The sequence below is a fragment of the Nuphar pumila genome, chromosome 17, assembly GCF_984573655.1.
Source record: "Nuphar pumila chromosome 17, dmNupPumi1.hap1.1, whole genome shotgun sequence".
In the NCBI taxonomy this organism is placed as follows: Eukaryota; Viridiplantae; Streptophyta; class Magnoliopsida; order Nymphaeales; family Nymphaeaceae; genus Nuphar; species Nuphar pumila.
The window spans coordinates 12,635,327-12,655,425 of NC_143265.1; the positions used below are offsets into that span (position 1 = coordinate 12,635,327).

The 20,099-nt window shown below is 43.5% G+C and overlaps 1 protein-coding gene across 1 annotated transcript; it reads right to left on the reverse strand.

Annotated features, from left to right (window-relative positions):
- Window positions 1-13,956: 13,956 nt before the first annotated feature.
- On the reverse strand, window positions 13,957-15,784 carry LOC149811662 (scopoletin glucosyltransferase-like). Its single transcript, XM_089993365.1, has one exon. It carries the CDS (start codon window positions 15,498-15,500, stop codon window positions 14,043-14,045), a length of 1,458 nt encoding a protein of 485 aa, XP_089849491.1. The 5' UTR covers window positions 15,501-15,784; the 3' UTR covers window positions 13,957-14,042.
- Between the last annotated feature and the right edge of the window lie 4,315 nt (window positions 15,785-20,099).

Below are 20,099 nucleotides of genomic sequence, written 5' to 3' on the forward strand. Positions count from 1 at the left end.
AAACAAAATATAATGAAATAAATTACACACTATATGTGATTCTATCAAGTGCTCATATGTGTTCTAAGGCAATAAAAAAACTGTATATGTGATTCTATCATGCTCATATGTGCTCTAAGGCAGGCAAAAAACTCTATATGTGATTCTATCATGAATTATATGTGTTTTAAGGCATTAATAAAATTTTATATGCGATTATATCATGCTCAGATGAGTTCTAAGGCAGCTAGAAAAACTCTATATGTGATTCTACCATGCTCATATGTGCTTTAAGGCAGGCAAAAAGCTATATATGTGATTCGATCATGCTCGTATGTGTGCTAAGGCAGTCAAAAAATTGAATATGTGATTATAGCATGCTCATATGTATTCTAAGGCAGACAGAAAAACTCTATATGTGATTCTATCATGCTCATATGTGCTCTAAGGCAGGCAAATAAAAAAACTTTATATGTGATTCTATCATGCTCATATGTGCTCTAAGGCAGGCAAAAAACTCTATATGTGATTCTATCACGAATGATATATCTTCTAAGGCAGTAAAAAAACTCTATATGTGAATTTGGCATGCTCATATGTGTTTTAAGGTAGTCAAAAAACTGAATATGTGATTATAACATGCTCATATGTGTTCTCAGGCAGTCAAAAAACTGAATATGTGATTATAGCATGCTCATATGTGTTCTTAGATAGTCAAAAAAACTTTATATGTGATTCTATCATGCTCTTATGTGCTCTAAGGCAGGCAAAAAACTCTATATGTGATTATAGCATGCTCATATGTGCTCTAAGGCAGGCAAAAAACTCTATATGTGATTCTATCATGAATTATATGTGTTTTAAGGCATTAAAATTTTTTTATATGCGATTATATCATGCTCAGATGAGTTCTAAGGCAACTAGAAAAACTCTATATGTGATTCTACCGTGCTCATATGTGCTTTAAGGCAGACAAAAAGCTATATATGTGATTCGATCATGCTCGTATGTGTGCTAAGGCAGTCAAAAAATTGAATATGTGATTATAGCATGCTCATATGTATTCTAAGGTAGACAGAAAAACTCTATATGTGATTCTATCATGCTCATATGTGCTCTAAGGCAGGCAAAGCAAAAAACTTTATATGTGATTCTATCATGCTCATATGTGCTCTAAAGCAGGCAAAAAACTCTATATGTGATTCTATCATGAATGATATATGTTCTAAGGCAGTAAAAAAACTCTATATTGATTTTGGCATGCTCATATGTGTTTTAAGGTAGTCAAAAAACTGAATATGTGATTATAACATGCTCATATGTGTTCTTAGGCAGTCAAAAAACTGAATATGTGATTATAGCATGCTCATATGTGTTCTTAGACAGTCAAAAAAACTTTATATGTGATTCTATCATGCTCATATGTGCTCTAAGACAGGCAAAAAACTTTATATGTGATTATAGCATGCTCATATGTGCTCTAAGGCAGGCAAAAAACTCTATATGTGATTCTATCATACTCATATGTGCTCTAAGGCAGGCAAAAAGTTATATATGTGATTCGATTATGCTCATATGTGTTCTAAGGCAGACAAAAAACTGAATATGTGATTATACCTGAGAAGGATCTGCAATCGAAGATCTCCTGTTCAGCACAAGATTGTTGATCTCATCTCGGAGAAAGGGGGCGACAATGTCATGGAAGTAGTCATTCATTGTGTCCTTAATGATCTGGCGTACATCATCACTTGAAAGAATAGGCTGCTGCTTGGAGCTTATGTCGGCGAAAAAAGTATGTGAGTTGTAACTGGAAGAAGCAATAACTGGTGAAGTGTTCAGATTACTCCCAAACCCGAACACGCGACCTTTTTTGGGTTCACCTGCTGCAGTCACCCATACTGCAGGATCAAATGATGGATGCTGAGTAGCGTCATGGCCATATCGCTCTACCATCTGTTGCTCATATGCCTCTTACAAAATAATGTTTAAAGTATGATTAATAATTAATGATAACATTATGATAACTTGCATATTGCAATGATTATTAATAGAATAAATACATACCGTTGTCGTTCTCGCCTTCTATGATATGAAGACTCTCGTGGTTTTTCGTTTATGTGTTTCAACATACACATCCTTATATGGTACAATGCCTCCTTTTTCTGCTTCTTGCGAAGTTAAAGGACAAAAGATTTAGTTCACAAGTTTGCAACAATACTTAAAATTAATATTATATATTGATGAGTTACCATTTTCTTCAGGTGGCTCTCAAATGTCTTAGATCCATCTGTGTGTAGATGAGCTTCGGGCAGTTTCGCTCGATTTTGTGCAGCCTTCGCAGAGCGATTTTGAAATGCATCTCCCGCCCACTTATCGAACATTTCATCCCAATGATCTCTCCTGATAGTAATAGGGCCATGGCCCTTCCACTGTAGTGGATCATCTATTACGCTAGATGCTTTTTTTGCTGCAGTCTTCATATTGTGCAGCATGTCTGCAAATCGATTAGCAGCCAGCTTCTGCCACACCTTCCTTGCATCATTTTCTTCCACCCTAGTTGCGAAGAGATTCGAAGGCTACAAATATTTTCAGAAAGTTAGTAGACATTACTTAAAAAAATTAAATATGAAACACATTAACTATGATGAACAACTGTATATCGTGAATGAGGACCACAATCTGTCTAACACCTCCTTTGGGTACTCTTTCCATTGAGCAATCAGTCCTGGTAGATGTTGAAGAAGTGAATTCCCAATCTTTCGTACTACTTCTTGTGGCTTAAACCTCGTGCTGCACATGAATTGGTACACAGTAAATATCAATATAAAATATTTATAAGATATGCAATAATTGAAAACGAAATACTTACGGTCGATTATCGATATACACTATTTGAATGAGTCTTCTTGTGCCAGACTAAAAAGACTCTGCTTTCTGTGTTGGCTCATGACTTTTGTGATCAACTGGTGTAGGTGGGTCGTGTACAGGCAAAATATTATCTTTAAAAAAATATGTTAGAAATTCTCAGAATGCGCATTTGAACTAATGAAGCATCCAATTAGTTATATGATATACCTATCACAGAAGCCCGTGAAGATGAAGGTTGGGCCTGACTACTACTGGATGAGCGACCACTGTAACCTCCACGAACCATATTCTAACAAATAACATATGTCATACAATACATTCAAATAATTCACATCAAGTATTACAATACATTCAGGTCATTCATATCAAGTATTACAATAATTCAAATCATTCGCATCAAGTATTGCAATACATTCAAATGATTCACAACAAGTATTACAATGCATTCAAATCATTCATATCAGGTACTACAATGCATTCAAGTCATTCACATCATGCATTGCAATGCATTCAAATCATTCGCATCAAGTATTACAATGCATTCAAATAATTCAAATCATTCACATCAAATATTGCAATAATTCAAATCATTAGTTGCATAAATTACAATACATTCAAATAATTCAAATCGTTCACATCAAGTATTGCAATACATTCAAATCATTCGTATCAAGTATTAAAATACATTCAAATAATTCAAATCATTCACATCAAGTATTACAATGCATTCAAATAATTCGTATCAAGTATTACAATACATTCAAATAAAATTTTTAATCATTCACATCAAGTATTGCAATACAACTCATACATTCGCATCAAGTATTACAATACATTCAAATAATTCAAATCATTCACATCAAGTATTGCAATGCATTCGAATCATTCGTATCAAGTATTACAATACATTCAAATAATTCAAATCATTTACATCAAGTATTGCAATACAACTCATTCATTCACATCAAGTATTATAATACATTCAAATAATTTAAATCATTCACATCAAGTATTACAATGCATTCGAATAATTTGTATCAAGTATTAGAATACATTCAAATAAAAGTTTTAATCATTCACATCAAATATTGCAATACAACTCATTCATCACGGAGGATGCGGAGCCAGCCCGACCCACTGACCCTTCGGCATCCATTGCCACACTCGTACCCCCCGGCACTCCCGCCATTACAGCTGCCAACACCACCAACATTTCGGCCCCTGTGGTTGCACCTGTCGGCGCAATAGGACCATCCTCAGCCATAGGCCGGATCCTGGCCTCTGGGCCCAACCTTATTCCACAGCAACAGTACTTTGACCAAATCCTGGAACTCCTAGCCGAAAGACAAGCGGAGGTGCCGGACCCTCCGGAACCCCCTCACCTGAGCCTCACCACCTCGGCTTCGGTCCTCATCCCAGACTTTGCCCATCCACTGACCACTGTGCTCCACGAGGTCCAACTCCGCCCATAAGACTATGATTCTACCAGGGCCCCCCTCTCCGCCCATGAGCACCCGCTACCCCCCCATGGCCAGAAGGCTTACTCAAGAACCCTTATCCTCAAGTACCCCCTAATTTCACCCCACACTATTACCCTTACTACCCTGGTTACCCTCCATTCCCACCTTACCCACCTCCACCATGCCCTTAACCCCACCCAGATTGGCATCATCAGAAAGCCGGCCGGACCGACCTGCCCAGAATGAAGGTCAATTTTCCAAAATTTAATGGGCAAGCAGCTAAGGAATGAGTCTATAAGGCCGAACAATACTTCACTTGCCAAGGCACCCCGCGAGAACACTACATCACTATGAGTGTTCTACACTTTGAAGGAGAAGCCATGTGATGGTATCACTGGCTAAAACGAATGAGGCCAGACCTCGAGTGGGAAGATTTTGTCACAGCTCTAGAAGAAAGATTTGAGCTAAGTACGTTTACCAGTCATGATGTTGAGTTGAAAAATCTTCGGCAAACCAGCACAGTCCAAACATACCAGAGTGCCTTTGAGGACCTCAGTTCACTGGTTGAGTGGACAGACCAAGCCTTGGTGGGAAATTTCATTGGCGGACTAAAAGCGGAGATCCTCATAGAGTTTGTTACGTACAAACCTCAGACTCTCTTTAAGTGCTTCAGAATAGACAAAATACTGGAAGACTGAAACCAAAGGCTTCTCACTCTCAGAAAACTCCCTCTGAGAAGCAATGAAAAAAATGTCGGACCCCCTTCAAAAATTAGCAAAAAGCCTGACAACTCAAAACCCCACCGGTCATTCCCCACGATGCAGTGGCACTACATCTCAGAAAAGGAACAAGAAGAGCGTGCCAAGAAAGGATTATGCTACCACTGTGATGAAAAGTGGGAAAGAGGGCACAGATGTCGGCAACCCAGGTTGTACCTTGTCAGGGAATAAGGAGAATCTGCATCCGAATCAGAAGAAGCCGAAGAGGATAGTGAGCCAAGAGATAATGAAAATGACACCCTTGACATCACCTACCACACTTTGGCAGGAGCCTATGTGCCCAACTCTATGAGAGTCGAAGGCACTATGGGATGTCAAAAAGTGATCATCCTCGTTGACACAGGGTCAACTCATAATTTCATTAATGACCACACGACGAGACAACTGGGACAAAACATCAGAGAGCACCCTCCCTTTGACATCCCTGTTGGGGACAATAACAAACTCTGTAGTGAGACCATGTGCATGGATATACCCCTTCGGATCCAAAACACAGATTTCACGGTGGATCTTTACCTCCTACCAATCAGAGAGGTAGATGTGGTCCTTGGGGTCCAGTGGCTCAAGACATTAGGAGAAGTCGTCTGGGATTTCGCCTGCATGATTATGACCTTTCCCAGGGAAGGAAAGGCGCTATCCTTAATGTCCATCAAGGGACCAACCCTCACCAGTCCGAGGAAGGCAATCCGGTCCCTCACAGCACAAGGAACAAGATGGTTATTGTTCAGTCTAGTCACAGGGTTAGAATCCAACCCCAAAATCGTGCCCCCCAAAATCTGCCAACTTCTCGAAGAGTTCACGGAGATTTTTGAGGACCCAAAAGGATTTCCTCCAAAGAGATCCCAGGATCACCACATAGAATTGGTCCCCGATGCCAAACCCGTTAGCGTGCGGCCCTACTGCTACACCCACATCCAAAAAAATGAGATGGAAAGGTTGGTGCGAGAAATGTTGGAGTCAGGAATTATTTGAGCCAGTAGTAGTCCATTCTCCTCACCAGTTCTCTTGGTCAAAAAAAAGGATAGCACTTGGAGATTCTGCATTGATTATAGAGCACTGATTGAGTTAACAGTAAAGGATAAACACCCAATCTCAGTAATCGATGAACTCTTGGATGAGTTACAAGGATCCTCTCTTTTTACTAAGATCGACCTTCGATCCGATTACCATCAAATATGAATGGCCTCAAAGGACGTTGAGAAGACGACCTTTAGAACCAACAACAGGCACTATGAATTTATGGTAATGCCCTTTGGTCTTACCAATGCTCCGACCACCTTCCAACGGTGTATGAATGATGTGTTCAGACCATACCTGAGAAATTTTATTCTCGTATTTTTTGATGACATCCTGGTTTACAGCAAAACCATGGCAGAACAACACCTTAAGATGGTGATGGAGGTCTTAAAGCATAACTGTTTGTTTGCAAAGAAGTCCAACTGCAATTTTGGACAACAAGAGATAGCCTACCTGGGGCACTTGGTCAACAATCAGGGGGTCAAGGTTGACCCAAAAAAGTTATAAGCAATCAAAGAGTGGCCCAAACCTCGGGATCCCTGAGGCTTGCGCGGGTTTCTCAGTTTGTGTGGCTATTACCGAAGGTTCATACAGAGATATTGTCATATCACAGCCCCTCTAACAGCCCTGCTTAAGAAAAACTCCTTCGAGTGGACGACAAAGGCTCAAGAAGCCTTCGAGCAACTGAAAGATGATATGACCCGCACCCCAATTCTAGCCCTTCCAGATTTCTGCAAGGAGTTTGTCATCGAGACAGATGCTTGTGATGCGGGTATTGGTGCAGTCCTCACCCAAGAAGGACACCCCATCTCATATATGAGCAAGGCATTAACACCTAGGGCCAAACCACTGTTTACATACAACAAAGAGATGTTAGTCATGATAACAACCATCGAAAAATGGCGGCCTTACCTCTTAGGGAGAAAATTTTTGATCAGAACAAATCATCACAGCAAAGAGTGATTACCGCAAGCCAACAGAAATGGCTGGCCAAATTACTAGGCTATGACTTCACTGTTCAGTACAAAAAGGGGACAGAGAATAGAGCAGCTGACGCCCTATCCCGGGTTAACGAGGGCAAACTCCTAACCTTGTCCACCATTTCATCAGACATCTGGGCGCAGATTGGAAGAGAACAGTTGGTTGACAAGCAACTTTAGGAACTCCGTAAAACCCTTGAGACACAACCACTCTCCAAATGAAACTATCAATTGAGAAATGGGTTGGTTTTTAAAAAAGGGTGCACCTATATTCCGCCCAATTCACTCCTCATCAGTGAATTGTTACACCATTACCACGACACTCCTATGGTGGGGCATGAGGGCCTGCACAAGACTCTGAAGCAAGTCAACGAGAGTTTTTTTTGGGTAGGCATGAAAAAGACAGTTAAGAAGTACATAAAGCATTGTGTACCCTATCAAAAGAAGAAGTACGAGAACACCAAACCACCTGACCACATGAACCCCCTCCCCATCCCGGATAAACCATGGACAGACCTCAACATGGACTTTATCGAATCCCTCCTCAAGGTCAATGGTATGGCAACCATTATGGCGGTAGTCGATCGTCTTACCAAATATGCGCACTTTGTGCCAATGCCCAAACCCTACACTGTCGTCATAGTTGTCGAGTCCTTTCAGAACAATGTGAAAAAATTGCATGGTATTCCCAAAACTATCGTATGAGATAGAGACTATATTCCTAAGCGATTTTAAGAGGGAGTACTTCAAACTGTTGGGAACAAAATTATGCTTTAGCACTTTGAACCACCCCCAAACAGATGGGCAATGTGAGGTGATCAACAGATCCCTAGAAACCCACCTAAGGTGTTTTGCTGGGGAGTGGCCAGAAATGTGGGTAAAGTTTATTTCATGGGCAGAATGGGCATATAACAACAGGTACCACAGCGCCATCCAAACGACCCCATTCTAAGCAATCTACGGCTACCCGCCCCCAAACATAGCTACCTATGAGCCTGGAACGACTCGGGAACCAGAAGTCATTCAAACCTTGAGAGAAAGGGACGAGGCCCTACGAGACCTCAAGCAGCATCTTCTCAGGGCACAACATCGTATGAAGCAACTTCATGACAAAAATTAGAAGGATAGAGAATTCCAGGTAAGAGACTGGGTGTTACTTAAGAGGTTGTCGAGACGACAAAAGACCTGTTCGGTCAACCCTACAGCAAGCTGCTACCCAGGTATTACGGACCTTATCAGATCATCAAAAAATATGGTAAGTTAGCTTATAAACTCTGGTTACCCTCCTAGACTAGAGTTCACCCGGTCTTCCACGTGAGTAGGTTGAAGCCCTTCCACGGAGACCCCTCAGCTTCTATTCAAGAAATTGAACATCCCTCGGACGTTTTGCAAGAGTTGATCATAACAAGAAGGATAAAACGCAACAGAGCCCTGATTAAGCAGACACTAATTGACTGGGGAGGCGACAGGGGTACCTCCTCGGAGGACTATGACGAGATAATATTCTAATTTCCTCAGCTTGAATCTTGAGGACAAGATTTATTTAAGGCGGATGGAGCTGATGTGCACCACAAATCCTCAACGAAGGCTGCGACACTAACGGCCCCTATTCCGCACCAGGATCCTGCCACTGAGGTTGACCCTCACTATCTGAGAGAACGGGTCTTAGACCCAAGCGCCCTCCACCAAAGGGCAGCTGATCTGCTCCACCTTCAGTGCAGAAGGGAGTTTCTGCCACAAACTAAAACTTGCCCAAGCCATTCTCGTTTAGTCAATAGCCAGCCAAAATGCCAAACTGACCCAAACCGGTCTTGTTCAGTCCCAAGCATCAATGCCCATTCGCCTTTTCCAAAGTTGGCGAAAGCAAACCAGCTGCCACCACCAACGGGTTCGACCCGTCAGCCTCTGACCCTCGCAGAAGCCCGACCAATACCGCCCCAACACCTGGCCCCATTGGACTCACCGTGAGATGGCAATGTCACATCCCCTCTGCCACTGAAGAGAGGGGTAGAGCACGAACCAATCGAGTTTCGCCATGCCACTATGCCTGTCAGAGCAATCCCATCCTTGCAGGGGACTGAGCTTGACATGACAAACGCCAAGCCTGTGCACATTCCCCTGTCGCCCGACATGTCGGTCTACCTGCGGCCCATGCCAACCGAAACTCCTGCAAAAGATAGCCGCCCTTTGCCCAAAAAGGCCAAACCATCGGGAGCTGACAACACACCTACTGCCCTGCAACGAGCCGAGGTCCTAAGGATCAACGGGTCTCCTCGCCAATCTGAGCCCAATAACTGAGCCCAACCCAACTGATTCCCTTCCCCACCCCCGTTAAGGCCTGGGTGGCTCGTCTTGAAAACTGGGACACCCAACCGAGACGGACCTTTGGGGTCTCCTTCGGTCTGAGTCCTCTCTGGCCTGCTGACAGCAGAACGCCCAACCCATCAACACCTGCCACCTCCCCACCTCGAACCACCCCTCGCCTTGGACCACATGAATTCCCTACACGTCCTTTTCCCCTTTCCCCTAATGCTCCCACAGCAGTACTGAAGCTTGCTCTGCCCCCATGGCTCCTTTAGGACTCCCAAAGCGGCGACGTGGAGAGGATGGATGACAACCCTACTACGAGAGACATCGGGCACCACCTTCCCTCTACGGTCAAACTTTTGCGCATGTGAGTCCCGCCTATTGTCGTTGTTGCACTCTTTTCTTAGAAGCATGGATTCCTTTTGTCTATTTCGGGGATTTATATATCCCTTCATGTTTTTCGCTGAGGTTATCAAAAAGCATTAATCCAAGTTATTTCCCTTTTTCTTGTGTTGCCTTTACCCCCAAGTGGGTAGTATCTTTAGGACCCAAGGCTTTGCCTAGGTCTGCTGGTCGGAGATTCACCCGGAAACTCTAAAGGTCGTTGGCTCCCCAAACATCGGCCAAGAAGTGTCGAGTCGCTCGAAGGGTTGTATTTCGTCTGCACTAAGGTGTGTATTTGTGGTGTGAAGGCCTCAGACTCCAAAGGCTCCCGACGAACCTGCCCTGTTTGTGTTGCCCCTTAGGGTTGAAGATCCCAGAGGATTTTTGGTCGCTGCTGAACCGTCCCCATACCCCTTCCCCAGACGACATTAGTCCCCCGTTGCTAAGGCAATTGACGCCCAAGGGCGACCGACGACACCACACGCATCACCACTCTTCTCCCCCCCTCTAGAGGACGAACGATGATGGTATGGGCGCAATAGACAGCCAAAATGCCAAACTGGCCCAAGCCAGTCTCGTTCTGTCACGAGCATCAATGCTCGTTCACCTTTTCCAAAGTTGGCAAAAGCAAACCAACTGACACCACCAACGGGTTCAACCCGTCAGCCTCTGACCCTCGCAGAAGCTAGGCCAATATCGCCCGAGCACCTGGCCCCATTGGACACGCTGTGAGATGGCAATGTCGCATCCCCTCTGCCACTACAGGGAGGGGCAGAGAACAAACCAATCGAGTTTCGTCGTGCCACTCTGGCTGTCAAAGCAATCTCATCCTTGCAAGGGACTGAGCCTGACATGACAGACGTCGAGCCTGTGCACTGTCCCCTGCCGCCTGACGTGTCGGTCTACCCGCTGCCCATGCCAACCAAAACTCCTGTAAAAGATAGTCGCCCTTTGCCCCAAAAGGCCAAACCATCTGAAGCTGACAGCACACCTACCACCCTGCAATGAGCGGAGGTCCTAAGGATCAGCGGGTCTCCTCGCCAATCTGAGCCCCACAACCGAGCCCAACACGTCTGATTCCCTTCCCCACCCCCGTTAAGGCCTGGGTGGCTCGTCTTGAAAACTGGGACACCCAACCGAGACGGACCCCCGGGGTCTCCTTCGGTCTGAGTCCCCTCTGACCTGACTGACAGTAGAACGCCCAACCCATCAACACCTGCCACCTCCCCACCTCGAACCACCCCTCGGCTTGGACCACATGAATTCCCTGCACGTCCTTTTCCCCTAATGCTCCCACAACAATACTCAAGGTTGCTTTGCCCCCATGGCTCCTTCAGGACTCCTAGAGCGGCGACGTGGAGAGGATGGCTGACAACCCTACTACAAGAGACGTCGGGCACCACCTTCCCTTTACGGCAAAACTTTTGCGCATGCGAGTCCAGCCTATTGTCGTTGCTGCGCTCTCTTCTTAGAAGCATGGATTCCTTTTGTCTATTTCGGGGATTTACATATCCCTTTGTGTTTTTGGCTGAGGTTATCGAAAAACATTCATCCAAGTTATTTTCCTTTTTCTTGTGTTGCCTTTACCCTCAAGTGGGTAGTATCTTCAGGACCCAAGGCTTTGCCCAGGTCTGCCGATCGGAGATTCCCCCAGGAACTCTGAAGGTCGTTGGCTCCCCAAACATCGGCCAAGAAGTGTCGAGTCGCACGAATGGTCGTATTTCGTCTGCGTCAAGGTGTGTATTTGTGGTGTGAAGGCCTCAGACTCCAAAGGCTCCCGACGAACCTGCCTTGTTCGTACTACCCCTTAGGGTTGAAGATCCCACAGGATTTTTGGTCGTTGTTGAACCGTCCCCATACCCCTTTCCCCCACTAGCAGACGACACTAGTCCCCCGGTGCCAAGGCAATCGACGCCCAAGGACGACCGACAGCACCACCCCCATCACCACTCTTCTCCCCCCCCCCCCCCCCCCTCTAGAGGATGAACGCCGACGGTACGGGCGCAATAGCCAGCGAATACGCCAAACTGCCCCAAGCCAGTCTCGAGCATCAATGCCCGTTTGCCTTTTCCAAAGTTGGCGAAAGCAAACCAGCTGCCACCACCAACGGGTTTGACCCGTCAGCCTCTCACCATCGCAGAAGCCCGGCCAATACCGCCCCAACACCTGACCTCATTGGACTCACCGTGAGATGGCAATGTCGCATCCCCTCTGCTACTGCAGGGAGGGGCAGAGTATGGACCAATCGAGTTTCGCCGTGCCACTCTGGCTGTCAGAGCAATCCCATCCTTGCAGGGGACTCTGCCTGACATGACAGACGTTGAGCCTGTGCACGGTCCCCTGCCGCCTGATGTGTCGGTCTACCCACGGCCCATGCGAACCGAACCTCCTGCAAAAGATAGTCGCCCTCTGCCCAAAAAGGCCAAACCATCTGGAGCTGACAGCACACCTACCGCCCTGCAACGAGCGGAGGTCCCAAGGATCAACGACTCTCCTCGCCAATATGAGCCCCATAACGGAGCCCAACCCGACCGATTCTCTTCGCCACCCCCGTTAAGGCCTAGGTGGCTCGTCTTGAAAACTGAGACACCCAACCGAGACGGACCCCCGGGGTCTCCTTCGGTCTGAGTCCCCTCTGGCCTAACAGGCCACAAAACACCCAACCCATCAACACTTGCCACCTCCCCAGCTTGAACCACCCCTCGCCTTGGACCACATGAATTCCCTATGCGTCCTTTTCCCCTAATGCTCCCACAACAACATTCAAGCTTGCTCTGCCCCCATGACTCCTTCAGGCCTCCCAGAGCGGCAACGTTGAGAGGATGGCTGACAACCCTGCTACAAGAGACGCTAGGCACCACCTTCCCTCTACGGCCAAACTTTCATGCATGTGAGTCTCGCCTATTGTCGTTGTTGCTCTCTCTTCTTAGAAGCATGGATTCCTTTTGTCTATTTCGGGGATTTATATATCCCTTCATATTTTTGGCTGAGGTTATCGAAAAGCATTAATCCAAGTTATTTCCCTTTTCCTTGTGTTGCATTTACCCCCCAAGTGGGTAGTATCTTCAGGACCCAAGGCTTTGCCCAGGTCTTCCGGTTGAAGATTCCCCCGAGAACTCCAAAGGTCGTTGGCTCCCCCAAACATCGGCCAAGAAGTGTCGAGTCGCTCAAAGGGCCGTATTTCGTCTGCACCAAGGTGTGTATTTGTGGTGTGAAGGCCTAGGACTCCAAAGGCTCCCGACGAACCTCCCCTGTTCGTGCTGCCCCTTAGGGTTGAAGATCCCGAAGGATTTTTGGTCGCTGCTGAACCGTCCCCATACCCCTTTCCCCCACTAGTAGATGACACTAGTACCCCGGTGCCAAGGCAATCGATGCCCAAGGGCGACCGACGGCACCACCCCCGTCACCACTCTTCTTCCCCCCCCCCCTCTAGAGGACGAACGACGACGATATGGGTGCGGTAGCCGGGCGAAGACGTGCAGATTCCTCTGCGGTCCCTGAACCCTGCTGAGACGGGGTCCCTTTCGAGGACCTGGAACCTCGAGCGCCACCTCGAGAGTTAAGCCCCAAACTTGTGGTTTGCTGCGATAGGGCGACTACTAACCCCCCCCCCCCCCCCCCTATGCATTTCTTCCTGGAATTTGGGTAACCCAGGGCTTAAGGTTCACTACCAGCGACCAGAGATAGCCCTGTTGGCTGGCGCTCTGGTGGCTCGCCCTTATGGTCCTTCAGGGTGCGGCAAACTCCCTCTCTCGCGGTGCCTTAGATGGATGGACGATAGACAGAGCGACCGAATCACAGTGATGAATCCAGAGGCTTCATCGACCACTGCTGCGCTAAGGGATTTGATTTGGGTGTAGGTTGAGATTATTTAGCCGGGGTCTCTGTCCGGTGGGGCCAATTGTAACTTAAGTTCAGAATGGATGGTATGAACGCCTGTGTGCCTGGTGTTGGTTAACCTCCGAAGGCCTGCCCTAAGACGCGCACTGATTTCTCTGCCTGCCGAAGAGCTCCTGGGAAGCTTGGGGAGAACCGCATCACCTAGCCATGTCTCTTTCTCTAAACGCGAACTTGTCTGTAACCAATTTTCTTTCTTTGATAACAGCCCTAAAGTATAAAAAGATCTCCGGTACAATCAGGCGATAAAGCAACAAACGCAGCGAAAGTATAAACACATCCATCTGCCCACTGCAGAAATAAATTTAAATTAAAAGAAAATAGATAGCAGCAATTGTAACGAGACGCTGGCACATCTCTCTCTCTCTCTCTCAGTTCCTATGGGTACTGTGATCTACAATATATTTGATAAAAAGATCCATGTTAAGGTGAGAAGAGCCCCCTTCTTCCATGGCTCTATTGGCCATTTCTTTGAGTTTGTTGGCTCTTTCTCTTATACCTTCTCCTTCATCACCCATCAAACGAACCACCGCTTCCTCAATCTCTTTCCTGTGCACCACGCAAGCGTCTTCCTCCTCACCAATCATGACAAACTTATTATTACCAACCGCAACACCATTTCGCATAACTTGAACCACCAGTTTCTCATTCACGTACTGATCCGCGAACCTAGGCCAAGCGACCAATGGCACTCCGCTCGTGATTCCCTCCAGCGTAGAATTCCATCCACAGTGTGTCATGAATCCTCCGACCGCCGGGTGCGACAGTATCAGCAGTTGGGGCGCCCACCCTTTGATGATCAACCCCTTGTTCTCCAACCTCTCCTCTAAATCAGCAGGGAAGTTCTCGATCGATGCCCCTCTTAGAACCCAAATGAAGGGACAACCCGAACCTTCTAAGCCTAATCCGATCTCAACCAGCTGAGCCTTCGAAACAACAGAAATGCTTCCAAAGCATACGTAAATGACGGACTTTGGTTTCTTCAGATCGAGCCATCTCAAACAATCGCGCTCATCAATCGACGCTGCGTTCCCCCGCTCCGCCTTGTCGCTCTTCTCGTTGCTGCAGAGAGAAACAGGGCCGATGGTCCAGACGGGTTTTCCCAACGCTTGTTTGTAGTGCTCGACGTATGCACCCTCCAACTCATTGAAGCTGTTAATGAGAGTTCCATCGTTCTCTGCTTCGATCTTGAAAAGATGTTCGGTTAGCTTCTGATACTCAGTTTGTTGATGCTCAGGCTGTTTTGTCTTCCAGTTAAAATTAGGCAGTTGAGCTCTTGTCAGTCCTATCTTATGAGGCAAGTCCGTCACCATAAACTCCTCATCATCGGTTAAGACGTTCGCATCGGGTTCGTTGCATCGTATAGAGCGATGGATGCAGAGGAATAAGCAAGACATCCCATGGAAAACGAAGCGAGGAATGCCGAATTTGCGGGCGATTTCTAGCGTCCAAGGAAACATCATATCCGATATGATGCAATCAGGATGCCGGATGCGAACGAGTTCTTCGAAAGGATCGCGAAGAAGCGCCCTCGTTGCCACTACGAACTTGTGCATCATCTCGAGCGTTGATACGGAATCAAGACTCTCGCAGTTTTCAGGCAAGTCTAAGTTTTTGGTGGGGAATTCGAGCTCCATGACTTCGATGTTGAGACCGGAAGATTGGGATCTTTGGATGGTGGATCGGAATCGGTGGTGGTTGAGGGGAGTGGTGACGATGGTGATTGTTAGACCACGCTGAGCAAGAAGCTTAGCGATGTCTATCATGGGGATCATATGGCCTTGAGCCATTAGAGGGAAAACCACGATATGGGGCTTCACACTCTGCATCTTTTCTTCTACTTCAGTTAGTGACCCGGGAAGTAGGGGTTGGTAGGTGAGGAGAAGGATATCATATGGCTTATTATATAGGATTTGGCACTGTAAATCAATCCTGTTTCCCGGTGTAACCAACTTTGGTTTCTTTCGCAGAAGGCACGTTGATCAGAGAAGAAATGTGTTCTTTGTCTTGGATGACTATGAGGTCAGGCATTCCGTCACCAAATGGCAAGATTGGATGAAACGTGATTTGCCTTGTCCATTTTTAGGTTGGTCTTGGTTCAATCTTTTCCTCACTAGAATGAAGAACAGTAGAACGGCAAAATATTGGCTGTCCTTAAGTTGCACCTAAGTTGCACCGTACTTTATAGTAGAAACCAATTTTCTTGTTTTTTTTTTGTGAATCAAGTTCTTCGGTATGATCTATGTGGTTTGTTTAGTGGAAAGCATGTTTTATATCCGCTAGTGGTTTTGTAGGAGCAGATTTTCTAAAGGCTACAAAATTGAACAGTCTACAATGTGTTGAAATTTCATTAAAAAAATAATGTTTTACATCCAAAACCAACTGTCTAAAGCGTATGTCCTATAATAAATGAAGAGTATACTCGTAGGGTCAGATTTTCCCTCTGTTGATATTTGTCTGTTCAGAAAAAAACAAGAAACATGTTCAGATAAACCAGGCGGGCGTCTTTTTCGACTGCCAAACTTTTGTATTAGAGTGCTGAGAGGCTTATCTCTAGGCATTGGATGATAAGAATCTTGTTTACGTTGTCATCCATTAATGTGCTTGTGGTTGTCTTGGTCCCACACATGCAAGACTTTCTGATAGAATAAGATTATAGAAAAAGCTGAGAACAAAAAACGTCGAAGGAGTGATTTTTGGTTACGCTTGCACCTAAATTTACTAACAAAAAGGTTTTTTTGTTTTTGCGCTATTTCGTTTTTTGTTCCCATCTTTTTCTATCAGAAAGTCTTGCATACATGTGGGTAGTGGCGTAGCTAGGATTCATGTGAGGGGGAGCAAAAAGGGGTGTAGCAAAAAAAAAGAATTATTTGTGTGATAGTTGGGGGTTCGGGGGCAGCGCCCCCTAATTTTTTTTTTGAGATAAAATAAAAAATGGCTACAATTATTAATAAAAATCTATTTCATAAGGACAAATCAAACTGCAGTCAGGGCTGGGCTAGGACTGAGCTGGGCTACAAAAATAGATAAAAATCTATTTCATATGGAATTATATTTTTTTTTAACTGTTTCGGGAGGCAGGACTGAGCTAGGTTAAGACTGGGCTTTTAAAAAAAATATATTTTTTTAGCTACGCCTTTGCATGGGTGGGACCAAGATAACCACAAGCACATTAATGGATGGCCGTAAACAAGATTCTTATTATCAATGCCTAAGATATCGCTGTCAGAGATAAGGCTCTCAACACTCAAGATTCTTATTATTCAATGCCTAAGATATCACTGTCAGAGATAGTGTTCTCAACACTCAAGATTCTTATTTTCAATGCCTAAGATATCACTGTCAGAGATAAGGCTCTCAACACTCTAATACAAAAGTCTGGCAGTCTAAATGGACGCCTGCCTGGTTTACCAAAGCATCTTTCTTGTATTTTTTTCTCGACAGGCAAATATCAACTGAGGGAAATAATGGCTACACTCTACCCTATACTACAACTTAACAAATTTGAGCCTACCAGTGTACTCAACAGGGTTCATTTATTAGGACATGCGCTTTAGACGGTTGGTTTTCCACACAAAAACATGATTTTTTAATGAAATTTTAACGCACTGTAGATCTTACCAAGAATGGGCTCTGTAGCAGCAGCTTTGATCCAACTCTGAATGTTGGTTGTCCCTCCTCCAGTGATGATAGTCTGGGTTGAGCATGGTTTGAACTCCTTAAAATATAATTTGTCTTTGTGCAATTGACGACCCCCAATGTATTTTAGAAAATCTTGACTAAACATGATAAATTAAATTTGGGAATGTCATAGAAGATAGTTTCATCGATCTAATTTGATGGACGCTAAACTTGAGAAAGCATTCCACATGGTAATAGGATTGGACAAGGCACACATTATCAGAGTTTGATCATGCAAGTAAAAACACACGATTTATCATGGTTGGGTCCGTAAAGACCTACGTTCAGGAATACTCTCCTCCCTCTCTAGATTTTGTTGAGATGAGATAGGTTCCTTGCTCTTTACTACTCATGCAATACAAAGTTTAGAATGTAGGCAATGTTGCTTAGAATTACAATTTTTTTAAGGACATGTGTCAGGTTAAAGTTTTTTCTTTCTCTATTTGGCCAGTATTAAATCTTTTTCTATTTCAGTTAGTGTAACTGATTTTATTATAAATATAAATTGTTTTTAAATATATATATTGAATTGAAATTGATATCCTCTTAAATCTAAAAAATATTTTGTTAATGTTATCTTTATACCTTTCCAGATTCTCATCTAAGTGTAGGAAAAAGACGAAAGCATTATCGAGTGTGAATAAAATATTTATAAGTTATTAGACTGAATTTTTATACTGCTATTATCATCATTAACATTATTATAATTGAATTGTCAAATTATAGTAATTCTTGAAGTGTTTGTTGCAGGTTTGAAGAGGATGTAAGGGAGGGGTTTGAAACTGATATATATTTATTTTTTGAAGTGTATATTTATATTTGAATGTATGTTTCAGGTTGAATATTTAAGGAGTTAGAAAGCAATGTTTGAGGGAGTTGAAGAAGTGTTTGCTTTTCAAAGTGTATGTTTATACTTGGATGTATGTTTGAAGTTAAATGATTGGATTAAAATAGTTTTGGAATTAAAATATGAGAATCTGAAAAAGTAGGACTGATCATATATTGGGCAGGCTTATCGTGATCCATGTCACATTTTCAAATCTGATTGGATTTTGGTGCATGGTAACAGTCCAAGACGATCCAAAATTGGTGCCTTGACAGTTAGGAAATTTCAAGATGCATAAATTGTGAAATGTTTAGGAAGCATAAGGGCAAGCAAGCATGAAACATCAATGGAAATGAGTAGAATACAAAACAATAACAAAAGCATGGTTAAAACCAGTTATTTTATTTAAAATAATGTTAGGTGCTTGATATAAATAATTCACTATATATGTCAAATTTATAATAAAAACATAAATTAAAAAGTATAATTTTATAACATTAAAAAACATTCTTAATTATATAAATTATGCTATTTCCATATAAGTAAAGGCCTAATATTTATTGGGAATGTGCTTCTCATAAAGTGTACTCCCCATATGAAAGTTGATAGGTTATTCAATAAATGTTTTAGCCCAGAACTATGTATAAGTTTGGCCTTGCTTCAATAGAGCCAAATCCAATTCAATGTCAGGTTGATAAAGAGAGCATGGATGGTGGCATTTCAACTTGTTATTAGGTTCATATGGGAAGTGAGAAATAGGACAAATTTTGAAGGATTGGAAGTAGGAATGGATAGGATTATGTCTTAAATCCTTAACAAGATAACGGATCACTTGATGCCTATCATCCTTAGTGCTAATCACCAAGTTAGTAGGAACTGGTTATATGCATATTGTTGTGAACCGCCTCTGAAGGATTGGATTGCGCTTTGAGATTATAGTTTGTGTGACAAAATTTGAAATTTTGGTTTTACTATTAGGGAAAACATGAAGGTATCAACGAACCCGTTCTGCGCAAATGAAGACCGAGAAAGGAGTAGAGAGGTAAAAATGTGTAACAAGCTTTCTTCAGGGCGGATATCTCACTTGTGATTTTTTGGATGCATATCATTGAGTGACAACCTCTCCTTTAATAAAGGAGAGTTGCTGATATGATCGCACCCCTAGGTAGTCGTTACCTAGCAAAATAGGAGATCTACCAATTTTTTCTTTAAAGAGAGAAAACTAGTAACTAACTTACTCAATGTCTATCCAAATGAACCGCATTTGAATGTGCCTCATTTTGATAGGCCCACTATTGGGCGGTTCATGCGTTGGAGAGAGTATGAGCCCACCTCTCTTCTTAATGCATGAACTCATGCATGAACATGGCCAAGCACAATCATGTATGACGAACATCTCTCACTTGGCCATGTGAATATAATCACGATGCAGGATTTTGCCTACCACTATTGAAGTATTTCACTTGCATCAATCAAGGTTCCTGGAATTTTAATCTTTCTATCAAATTGGGTTTCGACTTCTTGACGATATTCTTTAAATTTTTTTATTGCTTCATGCATATATGTTATAAAATATACACAGTTATATCTTGAATAGTCATTAATAAAAGATATAAAATATTGCATTCCTTTATGAGTTTGAATCCTAAAGGAACCACAAATATCAATGTGAATTATTTCTAATAATTTAGATACTCTAATTACATTATATGAAAATTATTTTCTTGTCATTTTACTATAAATACAAACTTCACATCTGTGAAAAGAAGATTCATTAAAGAAAGACATTAGATTTAATTCAACAAGTTTCTTCATTTTTTTTAAATTAATATGTCTCAGTCTTTGGTGTCATACATTCACATTCACATTAAAGACATTATCAATATAAGCAGAAATGAATGAAATTTCATTCATCTCAAAA

Excerpts from the sequence above, each read along its gene's own strand:
- LOC149811662 (XM_089993365.1), bottom strand. The coding sequence starts at position 15,500 with ATGCAGAGTGTGAAGCCCCATATCGTGGTTTTCCCTCTAATGGCTCAA.